Below are 12,640 nucleotides of genomic sequence, written 5' to 3' on the forward strand. Positions count from 1 at the left end.
ACCACCTCTGGCCTCAGTAAAAGCGGCTTGGCCAGACAGTCTCTCCTGGCAGGCCCCTCCAGGGGGAAAGGTTTACTGTTCTGAGGTGGGAAGTGGGAGACACAGAAGGCACCAGAGGGAGGCAGGAAGAGTTGGAAGTGTGCACCCAACTGGTCCCCTGGGAGAGGGCTCGGCTTAGCACCAAATCTTCCGCCCCACAAACCTGACATTAGAAACCACAAGTCGATGACACACCACAGATGTGGGCAGCTTTGGGAATGTTTTGGGGGTTTTTAGGGGCCTTCATTTCTTAAGATCAATATTCATTCTTCTTTATTTGTCCTCATAATGAAAATAGAGTTTTAAACACCTCAAATATACAAATATCACTGATGCACACACATTCCAGAAAAGCTGAGGTATGAGCTGCTACAGGGTCGGGAAGCAGGAGGTGGCCTGGCCTCAGGGCCACAGGCCAGGACCTGGCAGGTAGCTGGCCACTAGCCCAGTTCCACAGGGATCCCCGGGAGAGAGCCTGGGGTGAGGTACCGAGGGGGACTGGCGGACGGCTTCCCGGGCCCTCTGCGGGGTGTCTCCATCCCAGCAGGCCTGTGGGAAAGCCTCTTAACCATGGAGAAGCTGGATGCCTATCATCCTAAGGTATCCCAGTGGCCTCAGTCACTGAGCACCAGTCACCAGAAGAGAGGTCCCCAGCCGCGTCCTTCCCAGAGACGCCTGCTCTGGAGTATCTGGTTGCAGCTGGTGGGTAAGTTTTCACCAGAAACCCTGGCCCTGTCCCTTCTTCTCTGGCCTCCTAAGAAGGACCCAAGGCCAGGAAAATGTCTCAGTTTAAAAAAATATCTGTCCATCTGTAGACAAAATACATATTATTAGCTGGCAATGGACAAGTGCAGGACTGGGAGACTCCCAGAGGCGGTGTCTGGACAGAGGCGACCTCGATCCCAGCACCAACCACAGGGCTGGGCCCCAGGAAGTGACTTCTCTTGATGACAGCTGACACGCCTTCCGTTCTGGAAACACCCAGGCTGTGCAGGCAGGGCTGATGCGGAGGGACCCCGCCCCCACGAGGGTCTGCGGGGCCTCCAGCAGTGGCTCCAGCCGGACCCTGGCCCAGGGGACGACAGCGGGCTGCCTCCCTCTCGCCATCCATGCGTCTCTGAGCCTTGAGTGGAGTCAGAAGAGGCAGGAGCCCCGCAGGCCGCGGGCCTGGCGCAGTTCGGCCGACAGGGAGCGGCTCATGTGCTTGGTGGTGGAGCGGACACTCTCAGCGGCCTGCACGGCTCGGCTCAGGGCCTTGTTGAGCTCCTCCAGGTCCTCCAGGTCCAGCTGGATGGAGCGCTGGGGTCCCCCCGCCGGCCGGGAGGAGGCTGCGGGGGGCCACTCGGCGGCCGGTCGGGCTGAGGGGGCTGAGGTAGGTCCTGGAGGCACATAGAACCTGGGGAGAGAGGTAAGGGCATTCACCAACCATGGAGAGGGTGGCTGGTTCTCAGCCCCAGCTCGGCCCCTGGCCCTCATTCTCTGAGTCTCAGTTCCTCACCTCTAAAGTGGGAAAAATAAACACTTCCTTTTGAGGGATGTGTTGGAGGGATGAAGGAAGATAAATGAGAGTGCCTGACCCAGAACAGGTGCTCAGAAATGGCTGGTTCAATTTACCTGACCACTGAACCAGTACTTATTGACCACATACTATGTGCCAGCCAGTGTGCTAGGCCCTGGGGTTACCATGGTGAATGAACAACATGGACCCTGCCCACCACCTTCTTGGAGCTTCCAGTCTGAGAGCCAGGTATCGGAGAGACCAGGATCACCCCAGGCTCTGGAGCAAGCCCCCTTTATATATGGAGTCTCATTTGTCAAGTGCAGAGCCCTGGAGAAACACAATAATAATGGTTAGGATTCTGCAGGAGTGGGGGGTCTGGCTCCATTCATCCAGGCAGCAGGCAGAAAGCTGTCTTTTACCAGCCTGGTCCTGCAGGAATGTAGGGTGGTGTTTAAAATTTCTGGGGAAAATGAGCTGACGAGCTATGAAATGAAGTACAGATTTCTTCAAGAAGTGACTACTGCATTCATCAAAGGCCACCAAGTGTAGGGTTCAAGGAAACCTGCACTGGGCAAGAAGAGGGTGTGGCACCAGTGTTGTGGAGTAAAGTGTGTAGGAAAGAGGGGGACAAAGCATTTCACCTAAATAGAGCAGAAATGGGTTTGAGAGGTCTTGGCTGCAGACATTGATTGGTGTCTTGCTTGCCACACTGTAAACTCTGGTCTTATTCCTGACCTTCCACTTCTTAACTTGCTTTAATTGTACAGTGTGAAAAAAAGGGCTTTGTTGGATCTGCATAGACGTCCCTTGGCTGAGACAGTTTCTCAGATTTGCCTTATTTTCGACCAACAAGCACATGAAAAGATGCTCAACATCATTAGCCACCAGGGAACTGCAAATCCAAACTACATGAGATACCACTTCAGACCCTTCCCACCCACTGGGATGGCTAAAATCAAAAAGATGGGAAGCAGTGAGTGTTGGTGAGGACGTGGAGAGATCAGAACCCTCAGACACTGCTGATGGGAATGTAAAATGGTGCAGCCATTTTGGAAAGCAGTCTGGCAGTTCCTCAAACAGTTAAACACACCGCCTAGCCCTGGGCTGGCGTCCTCATCCTCGGTACCCATGTGCCAGGCTCTGAGACCAGTGCTTTACCAGCACTATCTTGTGTATTCAGTAGGTACTATTATTCAGTAGGTACTTATTCGTCTGAGCAAAGTGAAGCTCAGAGAAGCTGAGAGATGCAGGAGGTTGCCCCAAACCCTGGTCATTCCGCCTGGCCACCTGAACGAAGGACCCTGAATAAGCTGCTTTACCTTCAAGGGTTCCATTTCCCCACAGAAAACAGCCATATTTGGCTACCTCCCAGGGCAGATCCAATAGGAAAATTCAGGTTAAGAGCTCTGTATGCTCAGTGCTCTGTAAATGTCAGCTACGGAGGACTCTCGCAGAGTCAGAGAGCTGGAAGGGGAAGTCCTGGATTCACACCCAGGACTAATTAGCTCCCAGCAGCTACTGATACATACCCGAACAAATGAATGGGCTTTTTGAAGCCAGTTCCCTCCTTCAGGGATGGACCATCTGGTGTGACTACTGGGTTCCCACATACCCTTGCCTTCTGATAATTTGATGACCAGCTTGGTTTGAAAGTTACCCCACAACCCACCTAGGGCAGAAGCTACAGAACAAACAACAATCAAGAACCCCTCCAAAACCAAAAAAATGCCTCCAGGCTAGAAAGCCTCTGGCGCAGAGTCTATAAGGCAGCTGCCCAGCAGGTGGCAGCACAGGCCCGTTCGGTTTCTAAGGGCTTACTGGCCTCAGCCCTGAGCAGGCTGTCTTGCTGATGGGTAGCTGGAGCAATTTTAGGGCATCGTCAGCCCCAATTCCAGTGGCATTAGAAGCACTATGGTTACTGGCCACCTTCTATGTACTATGGGCTTTCCACGCATCGGTTCATTTAATCCTCATCACAACCCGTTTCACAGAGGGAAAAACTGAGGCACAGAGGAGCAAAGTGACCCTCCCAAGATGATACGTATGGCTACTGCTGGCCTTGTCTGTCAGGGCTAGAGCCCAGGGCGTTTCCTCTTCCCGACGGCCTGTCCAGGCCTGGGGATGGCCTCCTGGTTAGTTCTGCTCACATATCTGAGCCTGGAAGGATCTGGAATGGCCTCAGAGCCTGGAAGGGCCTGGAATGGACACTCAGAGCTTTATCCTAGTTCCCCAGATTCCAAGCAAATCCTCTCCTGCCTGACAAGTTGGAGCATAGGTGGATGTTGCCACTGCCCCTGCCAGAGGCCTGAGCACACAGCACGGCTTCTCGGAACTGCGCGAGCGGAGGGATCCTTAACTACTCTCCCGGACTCGGCTGAGGGGGTAGCAAGAAACCGCCTGGTAGGCCTGAGTCCTCATGGGGGACCAGAGCTGGATGGGCGCCTCAGCCTCTGCTCCCGCCAGGCGCCAGCCCTCGGGGGACTCTGGCCCCTCGCTGCCCACAGACACAGGCTTCTGACGACACACCACCAAAGAGGCCTCCTGACCCACTCATTTTACAGAGGGAAACTGAGGCATAGAACCAGCTGGTAACAGTCAGGGTCCAGGCGTCTTTCCCCTGCACAGCCCTGTCATGTTGAAGCCATACTCCCTCACTTTTCCTCTTACTAATGACAACATTGAATGGTGGCAGCCTTTGCTGGGATGACAAAGCTGCCATTTATTCCACAAAGAGCATGTGCTGGCACTGCACCACCAACCCCACAAACACCTCCTGGGGTTCTTGCCTTACTTATCCTCACACAAATGGACATGACTGAGACTCTCACCCCATTTAACAGATGGCGAGAGAGAGGCCCAGAGAGGAAGCAGCTTTACCAAGGCCACAGCGCTAATAGGCGGCGGGCAGGATTCCAGTGCAGCTCGGACTCTAAAACCCGAACCACTTTTACCTCGACTGTTGTGTCTTTTCTGTCTTGACTGATGTTACATCCAGATCCCTGTAAAAAGTGAGTGCTCATCCTGCTGTGGGCCTGACCAGTACATCTGTAAACTGTCAAGGCCATCGAAAATAAGGCAAATCTGAGAAGCTGTCTCAGCCAAGGGGAGCCTGCGAGATGTGACGACTAAATGTACGTGGCATCTTGGATGGGATCCCGGAACAGAAAAAGGAGTTCAAGTGAAAACGAAAGAAACCTGAATAAGCTATGGACTTTAGCTAATAACAGTGTATTAATACTGGTTCACTAATTGCACATGTATCTATTAAGGTGAGATGTTAATAAGAGGAGAAACTGTGTGTGTTTGGGGGGCTATGTGGGAACTCTGTATTATCTGCTCCATTTCTCTATAAATCTAAAACTGTTCTTAAAACTAAAGTCTATTTTTTTAAAAAGTGAGCGAGCATTTGCACAAGGAAATGGAAGATGATTAGGGTTCTGGATTCCCACGAGGCTGTAAAGAGGGCACTTCTGGTTCCCCAGGGCCCAGCACTCTCCCTGGTACACAGGGAGCATCCAGAGTTTGCTGAGTGACTATATGAGTGTTGTGAGGAAACACAGGAGTACTTAGTGCCCGGGTTCAAAGCTGCCCAACTCAGGTCTGAATGCTAATTATTAAGATATGCAGACAGAGAGACTGGAGGGTTGGAATGGAAGATTCTTACACAGTGGCTGATGGATAAGGCATGACGGGGACCGAGGACACGTAGGCAAAGGCAGGAGGGGTTGGTGCTGAGGGTGCGGCAGCCAGATACCACAGTCCAGGGGGTGGCCGGGGCGGCGACTCTGCCCGCTTGCTCCTCTGCTTGGGGCTGGGGGTTGAAGGTGCATTTCTTCTGGTGGCGGCCTTTTCTGGTCCTGACAGGGAGAGACGTCAGAGAGACACAGGCTGGCCCCTTGGGGAGATCTAGCAGAGAACAGAGGGTCTGCCCAGCTCCACCCCCCCTGTTAGAGCTGGAGACTGGGCCGGCCACACTGGGAGTGCCTGGCTTTGGGAAACAAACGCTTGTCCAGTTTGCTCCATCCCAGACTGGGCGAACAGCCAACCCAACTAAACCTGCCAGGGCCCCGAACCCACACCCAGAAAGCTGGGGGAAGAGACGGAGCCACCTGTCCCTACCAGAGGTGGCTGAGTCTGGGCCATCCCCCTCGGAAGGGGACCCAACTTGACCACACAGGGGACATCGCAGGGTCTCAGTGGGGGACGGTCCCGGTGGGCCCTTGGTGACAGTCCCACCTGGAAGAGGAGGAAGAGAAGTCAGGAGAGGATTACGTCCAAGTCGTTGGGCCTGGAGCTCCCCCAAAGGCCTCCCGCAGCACTGGGCTTCCCTCAGGGACCACTGCGGGAGAGACAAGCTGCCTCCACTGGGTGACAACAGTGTTGATGGCAACTATGACAGTGGGAGGCATTCAGTGATCCAGGCCCTCTGTTCAGGGCCTTCATGCACTATTTGATCAAATCCAACAAGCCATGGGGCTAGCTACTATCATCACTCTCCCATTTTACAGACGGGGAAACCAACGCTCCAAGAGGTGGAATAATTTGCCCAGACTCAGAGCAGGGAAGCCGTGGTCCTCTGTCTGATCCTAAGCCCCGCATTCCTGACTGCAGTCCCTGCACCTTGGTCACTCTACACAGTGACACAGGCCCATTCTCCAGGTGGGACTGGCCCAGCAAGGCACCAGACCAGGGGCTCAGCAGGGGCCTACCGGAGTAGGAGGAGAGTGGGTTCCCTCACTCTGTTCCCATGCAAATCTTCAAAACCATATCTGGTGAATTCTAGGGCCCATCTGCTTCTCCTTCAGGCCGGAGTTCAGCCTTCACTCCCCCTGGGAAGTCCTCCCCCCCGACCCCAGGCTGAGTTATGTGCTCCCCAGCCCCACCCTGTGCCCCTCCATCCCAGTTCTGACCACTCTGTTTTGTCTGCTTCACCGAGATTTGGTTGGGGACAAGGCCTAGGGCCCAGTATGGGAAGGTGCTGAATGAATGAATGAATGAATGAATGGTGGAGGCTTGTTGGGAATCTAGCAAAGGCAGAGCAAGACAGTGAAGAAGAGTCAGGGCTCTGGAGTCACAAAGACCTGGGTTCAAATCTGGTTCTATTACTTATAAGCTGTGTGCCCCTTGGGCAAGTTACTTTACCTCTCTGAGCCTGTTTCTTCACTCATAACAGGCAAAATAATAAAACGGGCAAAGCCTACTTCATAGGTTTGTGAGGATTAATGTTTATAAAACCCTTAGCATGATGTCTGTATACAGTAAGGGTTTAATAAATGACAGCTCTGTCATTATCATCATCATTGCTTGAAAGGGCTTCAGAGACCATCTCCAGTCCTTTCATAACAGATGTGGCACTTGAGGCTCAGAGAAGTTAAGGAACTTGCCTAACGTCACACAGTATGTCAGCGGCAGAACTGAGACTAGAACATGGTGTCCATATTCGCAGGCCACTGCTCTCCCCGGGAAATGATGGGGAGTGGAGGGAGGATGGAGGGGAGACAAGACATAATGATCACTGCCAGCCCTTTGGCTGCTTGCACTCCTCATCAGAAACTTTTAAAATCATGTTTATGGTTTTTCTGTCAAGATGAAGGAGGGTGGCTTCAGGCAATAGCACCTGGAGCAATAGGTGTGAGAGCAGGATGCCCTGGGAGGGCTGAGCAGCCCAGAAAAATCCCATTCCCTTGTCTGTACCTTAACCCGCCACTGAGGCCAGGGCAGCCCATGTCTCTCCCAGTTGCACCCCACCAAGAGCAAGAAGCTACAACCTCAGAGCCCTGGCCTCTTCTCCAGGTACCATCCCCTACCTGGGTCCTGGGTTCTAACAGGTCGGCACTGGGGACAGGAGACTGGACCACTACCTCTTGGGACTGTCTTTGGGGTTGAAACATGGTACTCCTGGCCTGGGGAAGAAACCAGAACAGTCGTGTTAGCTTTCTGCATGGATGCAGAATTGGGGAGGATTCAAAATAAGGATCTCTCTCCTTTTCCTCCACATGGCTTTAATAGCCTCCCTCTCTCTCTTTCTGTCGTGCACATGCACACACGTGCACACACACTATATAAATATGCACATGTAGAAGTTTGCATGTACATATACATAGAAATACACTTATTTGTCTTTTTATTGAAAGCTCTCTCCAGATTCCTGTTTCAGCTCAGATCCTATTTAGGGACCAGCTGCCTAGTTCTTGACATACCAAAGCAATCAACAAACCCAAGCTCAGTCAGGATTGGAAAGGGGGCCAGGGAGACGTGATAAGCAGTGACAAAGCGTGATACCACTCCCCCAGACCCCGGCTTGCTGGTTAGGGTTAGAATGGCCTGGGCATGGGGTCAGTGGTATTTTCTCTGTGTCTCAAGCAGCTGGAAAACTGGGAGAGTCATCCTGTGGGTTTCACAGGCTTGCTGGGAGGACCGAATGGGGCCATATCCATGAGGCATTCTGCCCAGTGCCGATGGGCAGTGCTCGAGGTAATCAGAAAGTTGGGTCTGCACCTGGCCCTGCCATCCCCTGCCTCATCCATCCTTCAGTCTTAAATAAGACCTTCAGAATGTTGCCTGATTGCTCATCTTTCTTCTTTCACCTGCCATACAGGGTTCCTACTTTATACCCTGAGTGTGTTGCACGGAGGCCCCTGAACGCACTGACACTCTCACTTCAAACCCTCGTCTTCTATCTTCTCCGTTCGGAGACATGTATCTCATTTCCTTCCTTGTCTCCAGCGCTCAGCTGTCTGGATCTAACGGCCCTCCCTCCTAGTGAGGTATGGGTGAGAGTCACGTCTATAATTTACTGACTGTAATTTACACACTTACTATAATTGCTGATTTGTTATTGTCGTCTCTGCTATGCAGTCAGATTCATGAAAATAGAAGCCATATCCATATTTGTTTTAACGTTAAACACTTTGAAATCCTACACTGTGTCACCCTCAAGCCTTACTATGCACCAGGTACCTAGTTCATGAGACACAGGGGTCCCCTGGGAATTAGAACCTCAAGGTAGGCCAGGAGTAGGTGATTCGGTGTTCACCATGTTGCCCAGGTCCTGTGAACAGCAAGTGCTGCCTTCATGATTGACAGCTGAATGGGCTTCCCCAGAACCAAGCATGGGCCCCGACAAAGGGGAGTCCTCACGCACTGTTTGCTGGACGAATGAATGAACAAACCATCCAGATACACAGAGACAACCCTCCCCGATGTTTCTGTATCACAGAACTCATAGAAAAGGATAGTATTTCAATGGCCCACTGGCTAAACAGAAAAGGCTTCTCATGACGGAGACCACCCAAGTGCCCCTCCCGGCCCACCTGTGTATTGGCCCCGGAAGGTGACCCTGTCTGGACGTCCGGTGCCGCCCACTCTTCTCGTTCCATCCCAAGCTGCCTGAGGGCTGTCCTCGGTGGTCCTGCCCTTCTCAGAGAACAGCCTGGGGGAGGTTGGCTCAGATTCGGAACCTGGGGTGGGAAGAAGGGCATCAGAGGGGGCAGGGGGTGGGGCCACGTAGCTCGGGGAACGGGAGTGGGCGTATCACATGTCCAGGCTGGGCAGAGCTTGGTTTTTAAACCCAGATCTGCCCCTTAGTAATCGCAGATGGGGTATCTGGACCCCCCATCTTGTGCTAAGTGCTTTGCATGCTCCGTGTCATGTACTCTCACAGCAATCCCAGGAGGCGGACGCTATAATCACTGCACTGTTAGCTGTCATTTAACTGCACAGGGCAGGTAAACAACCAGGCCAAGGTCACACAGCTAGGAAGGAGTGAGCTGGGGCTGAATCTTGGCCGCTGATTCCAGAGCTGTGTTCCTTTAGGCAAGTCCCCTGTGCTTTTGAGCTTCTATGTCCTTATCTGCAGAATGTGGGTAATACAACTCATCTTGCAGTGAAGGTTAAAGAAGATGACACACATATGCACAAAGCCCTTACAGAAACCATAGCACATAGTAGGTGCAAAGCATACTGTGCCTATCACTGGAAATGCATGGTGCTTCAGAGCAGTACAACTACCTAAAAAAGACACACAAAAACCTCCTCCGAGTTTCCTCTAGGACTCTTGCTGTGGTCCCTGACCACTGAGCCAACATGCCCAGATGGCGGCGTACAGAAATCAGTCCTGGCAGATGGTCACTTACTCAGGGACAGTTGGGGCACCTCCCGAGGCACTGAGGAGGACCTGGTTCGCCGCCTTCCCGCAGGGACAGCTTGCTCTGCACTCCCAGGCTCACCAGACAATCTCTCTGTGGATTTACTAGTAAGAGGGAGAGAGAGATGATGTCACTGGATGAGGCTTCATGCAGCCTTTAAAGATGATCAGTGAAAAGGCTAACCCAGAGAAATGCACACACAAAGAGGAGAGCACAAAAATCAAAACCAAAGACTCTGGAGTCAGACTCACAGAAAATGGCTCTGAGCCTCTCTGACCCTCAGTTTCCTCATCTGTCAAATGGGGATAATAGGAGCAATTACTTCAGAAGGTTGTTGGAAGGATTGTGAAATGATGTCCATGAAAAAACCTTAACCTAGTACCCTCCAATAGAAACACTCAGAAGTTAATTAAAGATGATTTTATAGTCTTAATAAGTGAATAGCTACTGAATGAGTGGGTAAGAGGGTGAGCATCCTGGAAATGTTCTAGCTCCTTACTTGGCTAGTGAGTCAGAGATGTTCACTGTATCATGCTTTATTATTAACACATATGTGTCGTATATTCTCTTATGCATCAAATATCACATGGTAAAAAAAGAATGTAACAGTGAATGAATGAGTGAGTGAGTAAGTGAGAGTGGGGTGTGGCTATGCCTGAATCCACAAGTCTGGGGAGAGCCAGAGGCCGGCCACCTCTACCTTCTGCAGCTCCCACCAGGGCCCAGGGATGGGAGTTTGGGGTCACCTACCTGCCGTAATGGGAGCCCCACGTGGCCGAGGAACCCACTAGCCGGTCCCGGGCCCGGGCCCGGGCAGGGCAGTCGAAGCTGGATGCTGGGCGTGTTGGGCTGCCCTGCGGGGGCTGGTGCAGGCTGTCCTCCAGCCGCAGACGGAGCCGGGATACCTCCTGTTGCAGCTCGCGGATGGCCTGGCTGGGGTGGGGGGTGGAGACAGGAACAAAGAACAGACACACAATGAACAGAGCTGCAGCCACTGCCAGGGTGCTGCCCAGATGCCCCGGTCTTGGTCCCTTTCCAGCAAACACAGTCCAACCCTGCTGTCAATTGATTCTCGAACTTCCTCGTGTGTCCACCTCTCTGAGTTCATGCTCCTGCACATTTGGGGAGCAGAGCAGAACTTCCTTTGAGGTTTACCCAACCTAGCATGCGGAGCCTCTGAGTAACTGTTCTGAAACACCAGTGACAAATTCTCAAGACAGAGGTGAGGACACAGAATGGAAAGGGCATTGGCTAAAGCTGCACTTTAAATTTTGAATTCTGACCTGCCTCAGCCCCTGGGCTGCCCTCCTCTTCTTCTGCCTCCGTCCGTAACTCGAACTATCCATCCAGGCTTGGTTCCTTCCTGCCCTTCTCAGCGCCTCCTTCCTGGGTTCCCCCAAACATTTCCTACATTGTTTAAGACCATCTCTCTGCTCCTGGCAGAAGATGCTTGTCTGTCTGTCTCCCTAACCAGACAGCGAGCCACTGGCAGGCAAGGAGCGGTCCTCCCCATCTCACAACCCCTGAGAGCCTTATACCTCATAGATGCTCAGGGAATGTCACTGAATTGGCCTCCAGGCTCCAAGAGGGAGCAAAGTAAAGATGTGTGCACAGAGAGGGGACAAGTAGACACACCCATCACCACATGCATGTGAACAGACTGGAAGCAGCAGGGGCGCTATCTGCAAGGCTGCTGTCATCCCAGGGAAGCCCCCAGACAGCCCAGCCTGTGACTGGCAAGGTATCTCATGAGCCGCTAGCACCTCTGGAGTAAATCCTGTTTGCATTTCTCTCCACCCAGCCCCTGAATCTCTAGAGTCTCGTTCTGAGGGCACCGCAGGCATTGCGGCAGCCAATCCCACCCAGATACCCTTCCCCCAAGCCCTGACACAGGGGACATCAGAGGCTGGGCTGGGCTGGGCGTCCTCCAAGCCGATGCAGGCTCTACGTCTACTTCTTGGATCGGCTTCTGGGGAGGTGGGGGAGGTTCCCCTTGGGTTAATTCTTGCCTGGTGGCCCCGGGATTCGTGGGTGAATGTCTCCTGGTGCCACCTCCAGCAGACATCAGCTCTCAGATGGGTGTGCCAGAAGGAGCCGGAGATCTCTCTCTGGCTGTGCCCCGGTGCAATGTGCGTCCAAGGCCAGTTGGTTCCCTTGGCAGTTCCCAGGGAGACTTTTGTTGGGGTTTCCAAGGCAAATCATGAGGGTGGCAGCCACAGAACTGTGAGAACTCCAGTCACCAGTTAACCCTTGAAAGGCAGGGCTGAGGCTCCGTGCTGCACACAGGACTGGGAGGCTCTGGCTCCGAGTACAGGCCACAGGCTGCTGAACGAGGGCCTCGGACAAGTGATCCCTTGGGTGTCACTTGCCCTCTCTGGCTTGTTTCTATCAGGATCTCTGTCTTCCTGACTTAATCCTTTAGTGCCTGAGTGCCAGCTGGCACTTAAAATTCATCTTTCCTTGCAATTTTACTCCCCCTCCTAGGTTCCGCCTCCCCGCCTCAGCATCCAGCTGGTTGGCCAGCCAGCAATCCGAGTTATTCTAAACCCTTCTCCTTCCCTGAACCCCCCAAAAGTTAACCAACTCCCAATGTTGGCCCAATGCCTAATTATCTCTTCTCAAATGCACCCCCCTTCCCTCCCCACCGGCCCCATAATCTCTCTCCTGGGTGAGGCAGCCTTCTCAGCAGCCCTTGGCCTCCATTCTCACCTCATAGTGGCCAGAGAATTCTTTCTAAAATATAAACCCAACCATGCCACTCCCTTGCTTAAAGTTGCCCTCATGGTCCTTAGATGAGACTATTTTTTTTTTTTGAGACTTTCTATATTCACAAGTATTCAGTGAACACATTCTCTGAGCAGAGCCATCATCCACACCTCTAGCCATGGGTTTGAGTCCCTCCAAGATCCCCAGGTCTCCCCTTCTACCTCTTTGCTTCTATTAACACCCCACC

General features: G+C 52.7%; 1 protein-coding gene across 6 annotated transcripts in view; it reads right to left on the reverse strand.

Moving 5' to 3' along the window:
- Nucleotides 1-289: 289 nt before the first annotated feature.
- Nucleotides 290-12,640, reverse strand: part of AKNA (AT-hook transcription factor) — a 53,111-nt gene continuing 40,760 nt past the window's right edge. For 4 of the 6 annotated variants that reach the window (XM_032478267.1, XM_032478268.1, XM_006186029.3 and 1 more), the window contains exons 16-22: nt 10,438-10,620; nt 9,676-9,791; nt 8,854-9,000; nt 7,348-7,443; nt 5,660-5,776; nt 5,205-5,397; nt 1,174-1,435 (exon numbers count right to left, since the gene is read on the reverse strand). In XM_032478267.1, the coding sequence (XP_032334158.1) occupies nt 1,174-1,435; nt 5,205-5,397; nt 5,660-5,776; nt 7,348-7,443; nt 8,854-9,000; nt 9,676-9,791; nt 10,438-10,620 (1,114 nt within the window). Of the gene's footprint in view, nt 1,436-5,204; nt 5,398-5,659; nt 5,777-7,347; nt 7,444-8,853; nt 9,001-9,675; nt 9,792-10,437; nt 10,621-12,640 lie in introns of all 6 variants that reach the window. The other 2 variants (XM_032478270.1, XM_014560372.2) reach the window with 2 other exon arrangements.

This window comes from Camelus ferus, chromosome 4 (assembly GCF_009834535.1).
Source record: "Camelus ferus isolate YT-003-E chromosome 4, BCGSAC_Cfer_1.0, whole genome shotgun sequence".
NCBI classification, from domain to species: Eukaryota; Metazoa; Chordata; class Mammalia; order Artiodactyla; family Camelidae; genus Camelus; species Camelus ferus.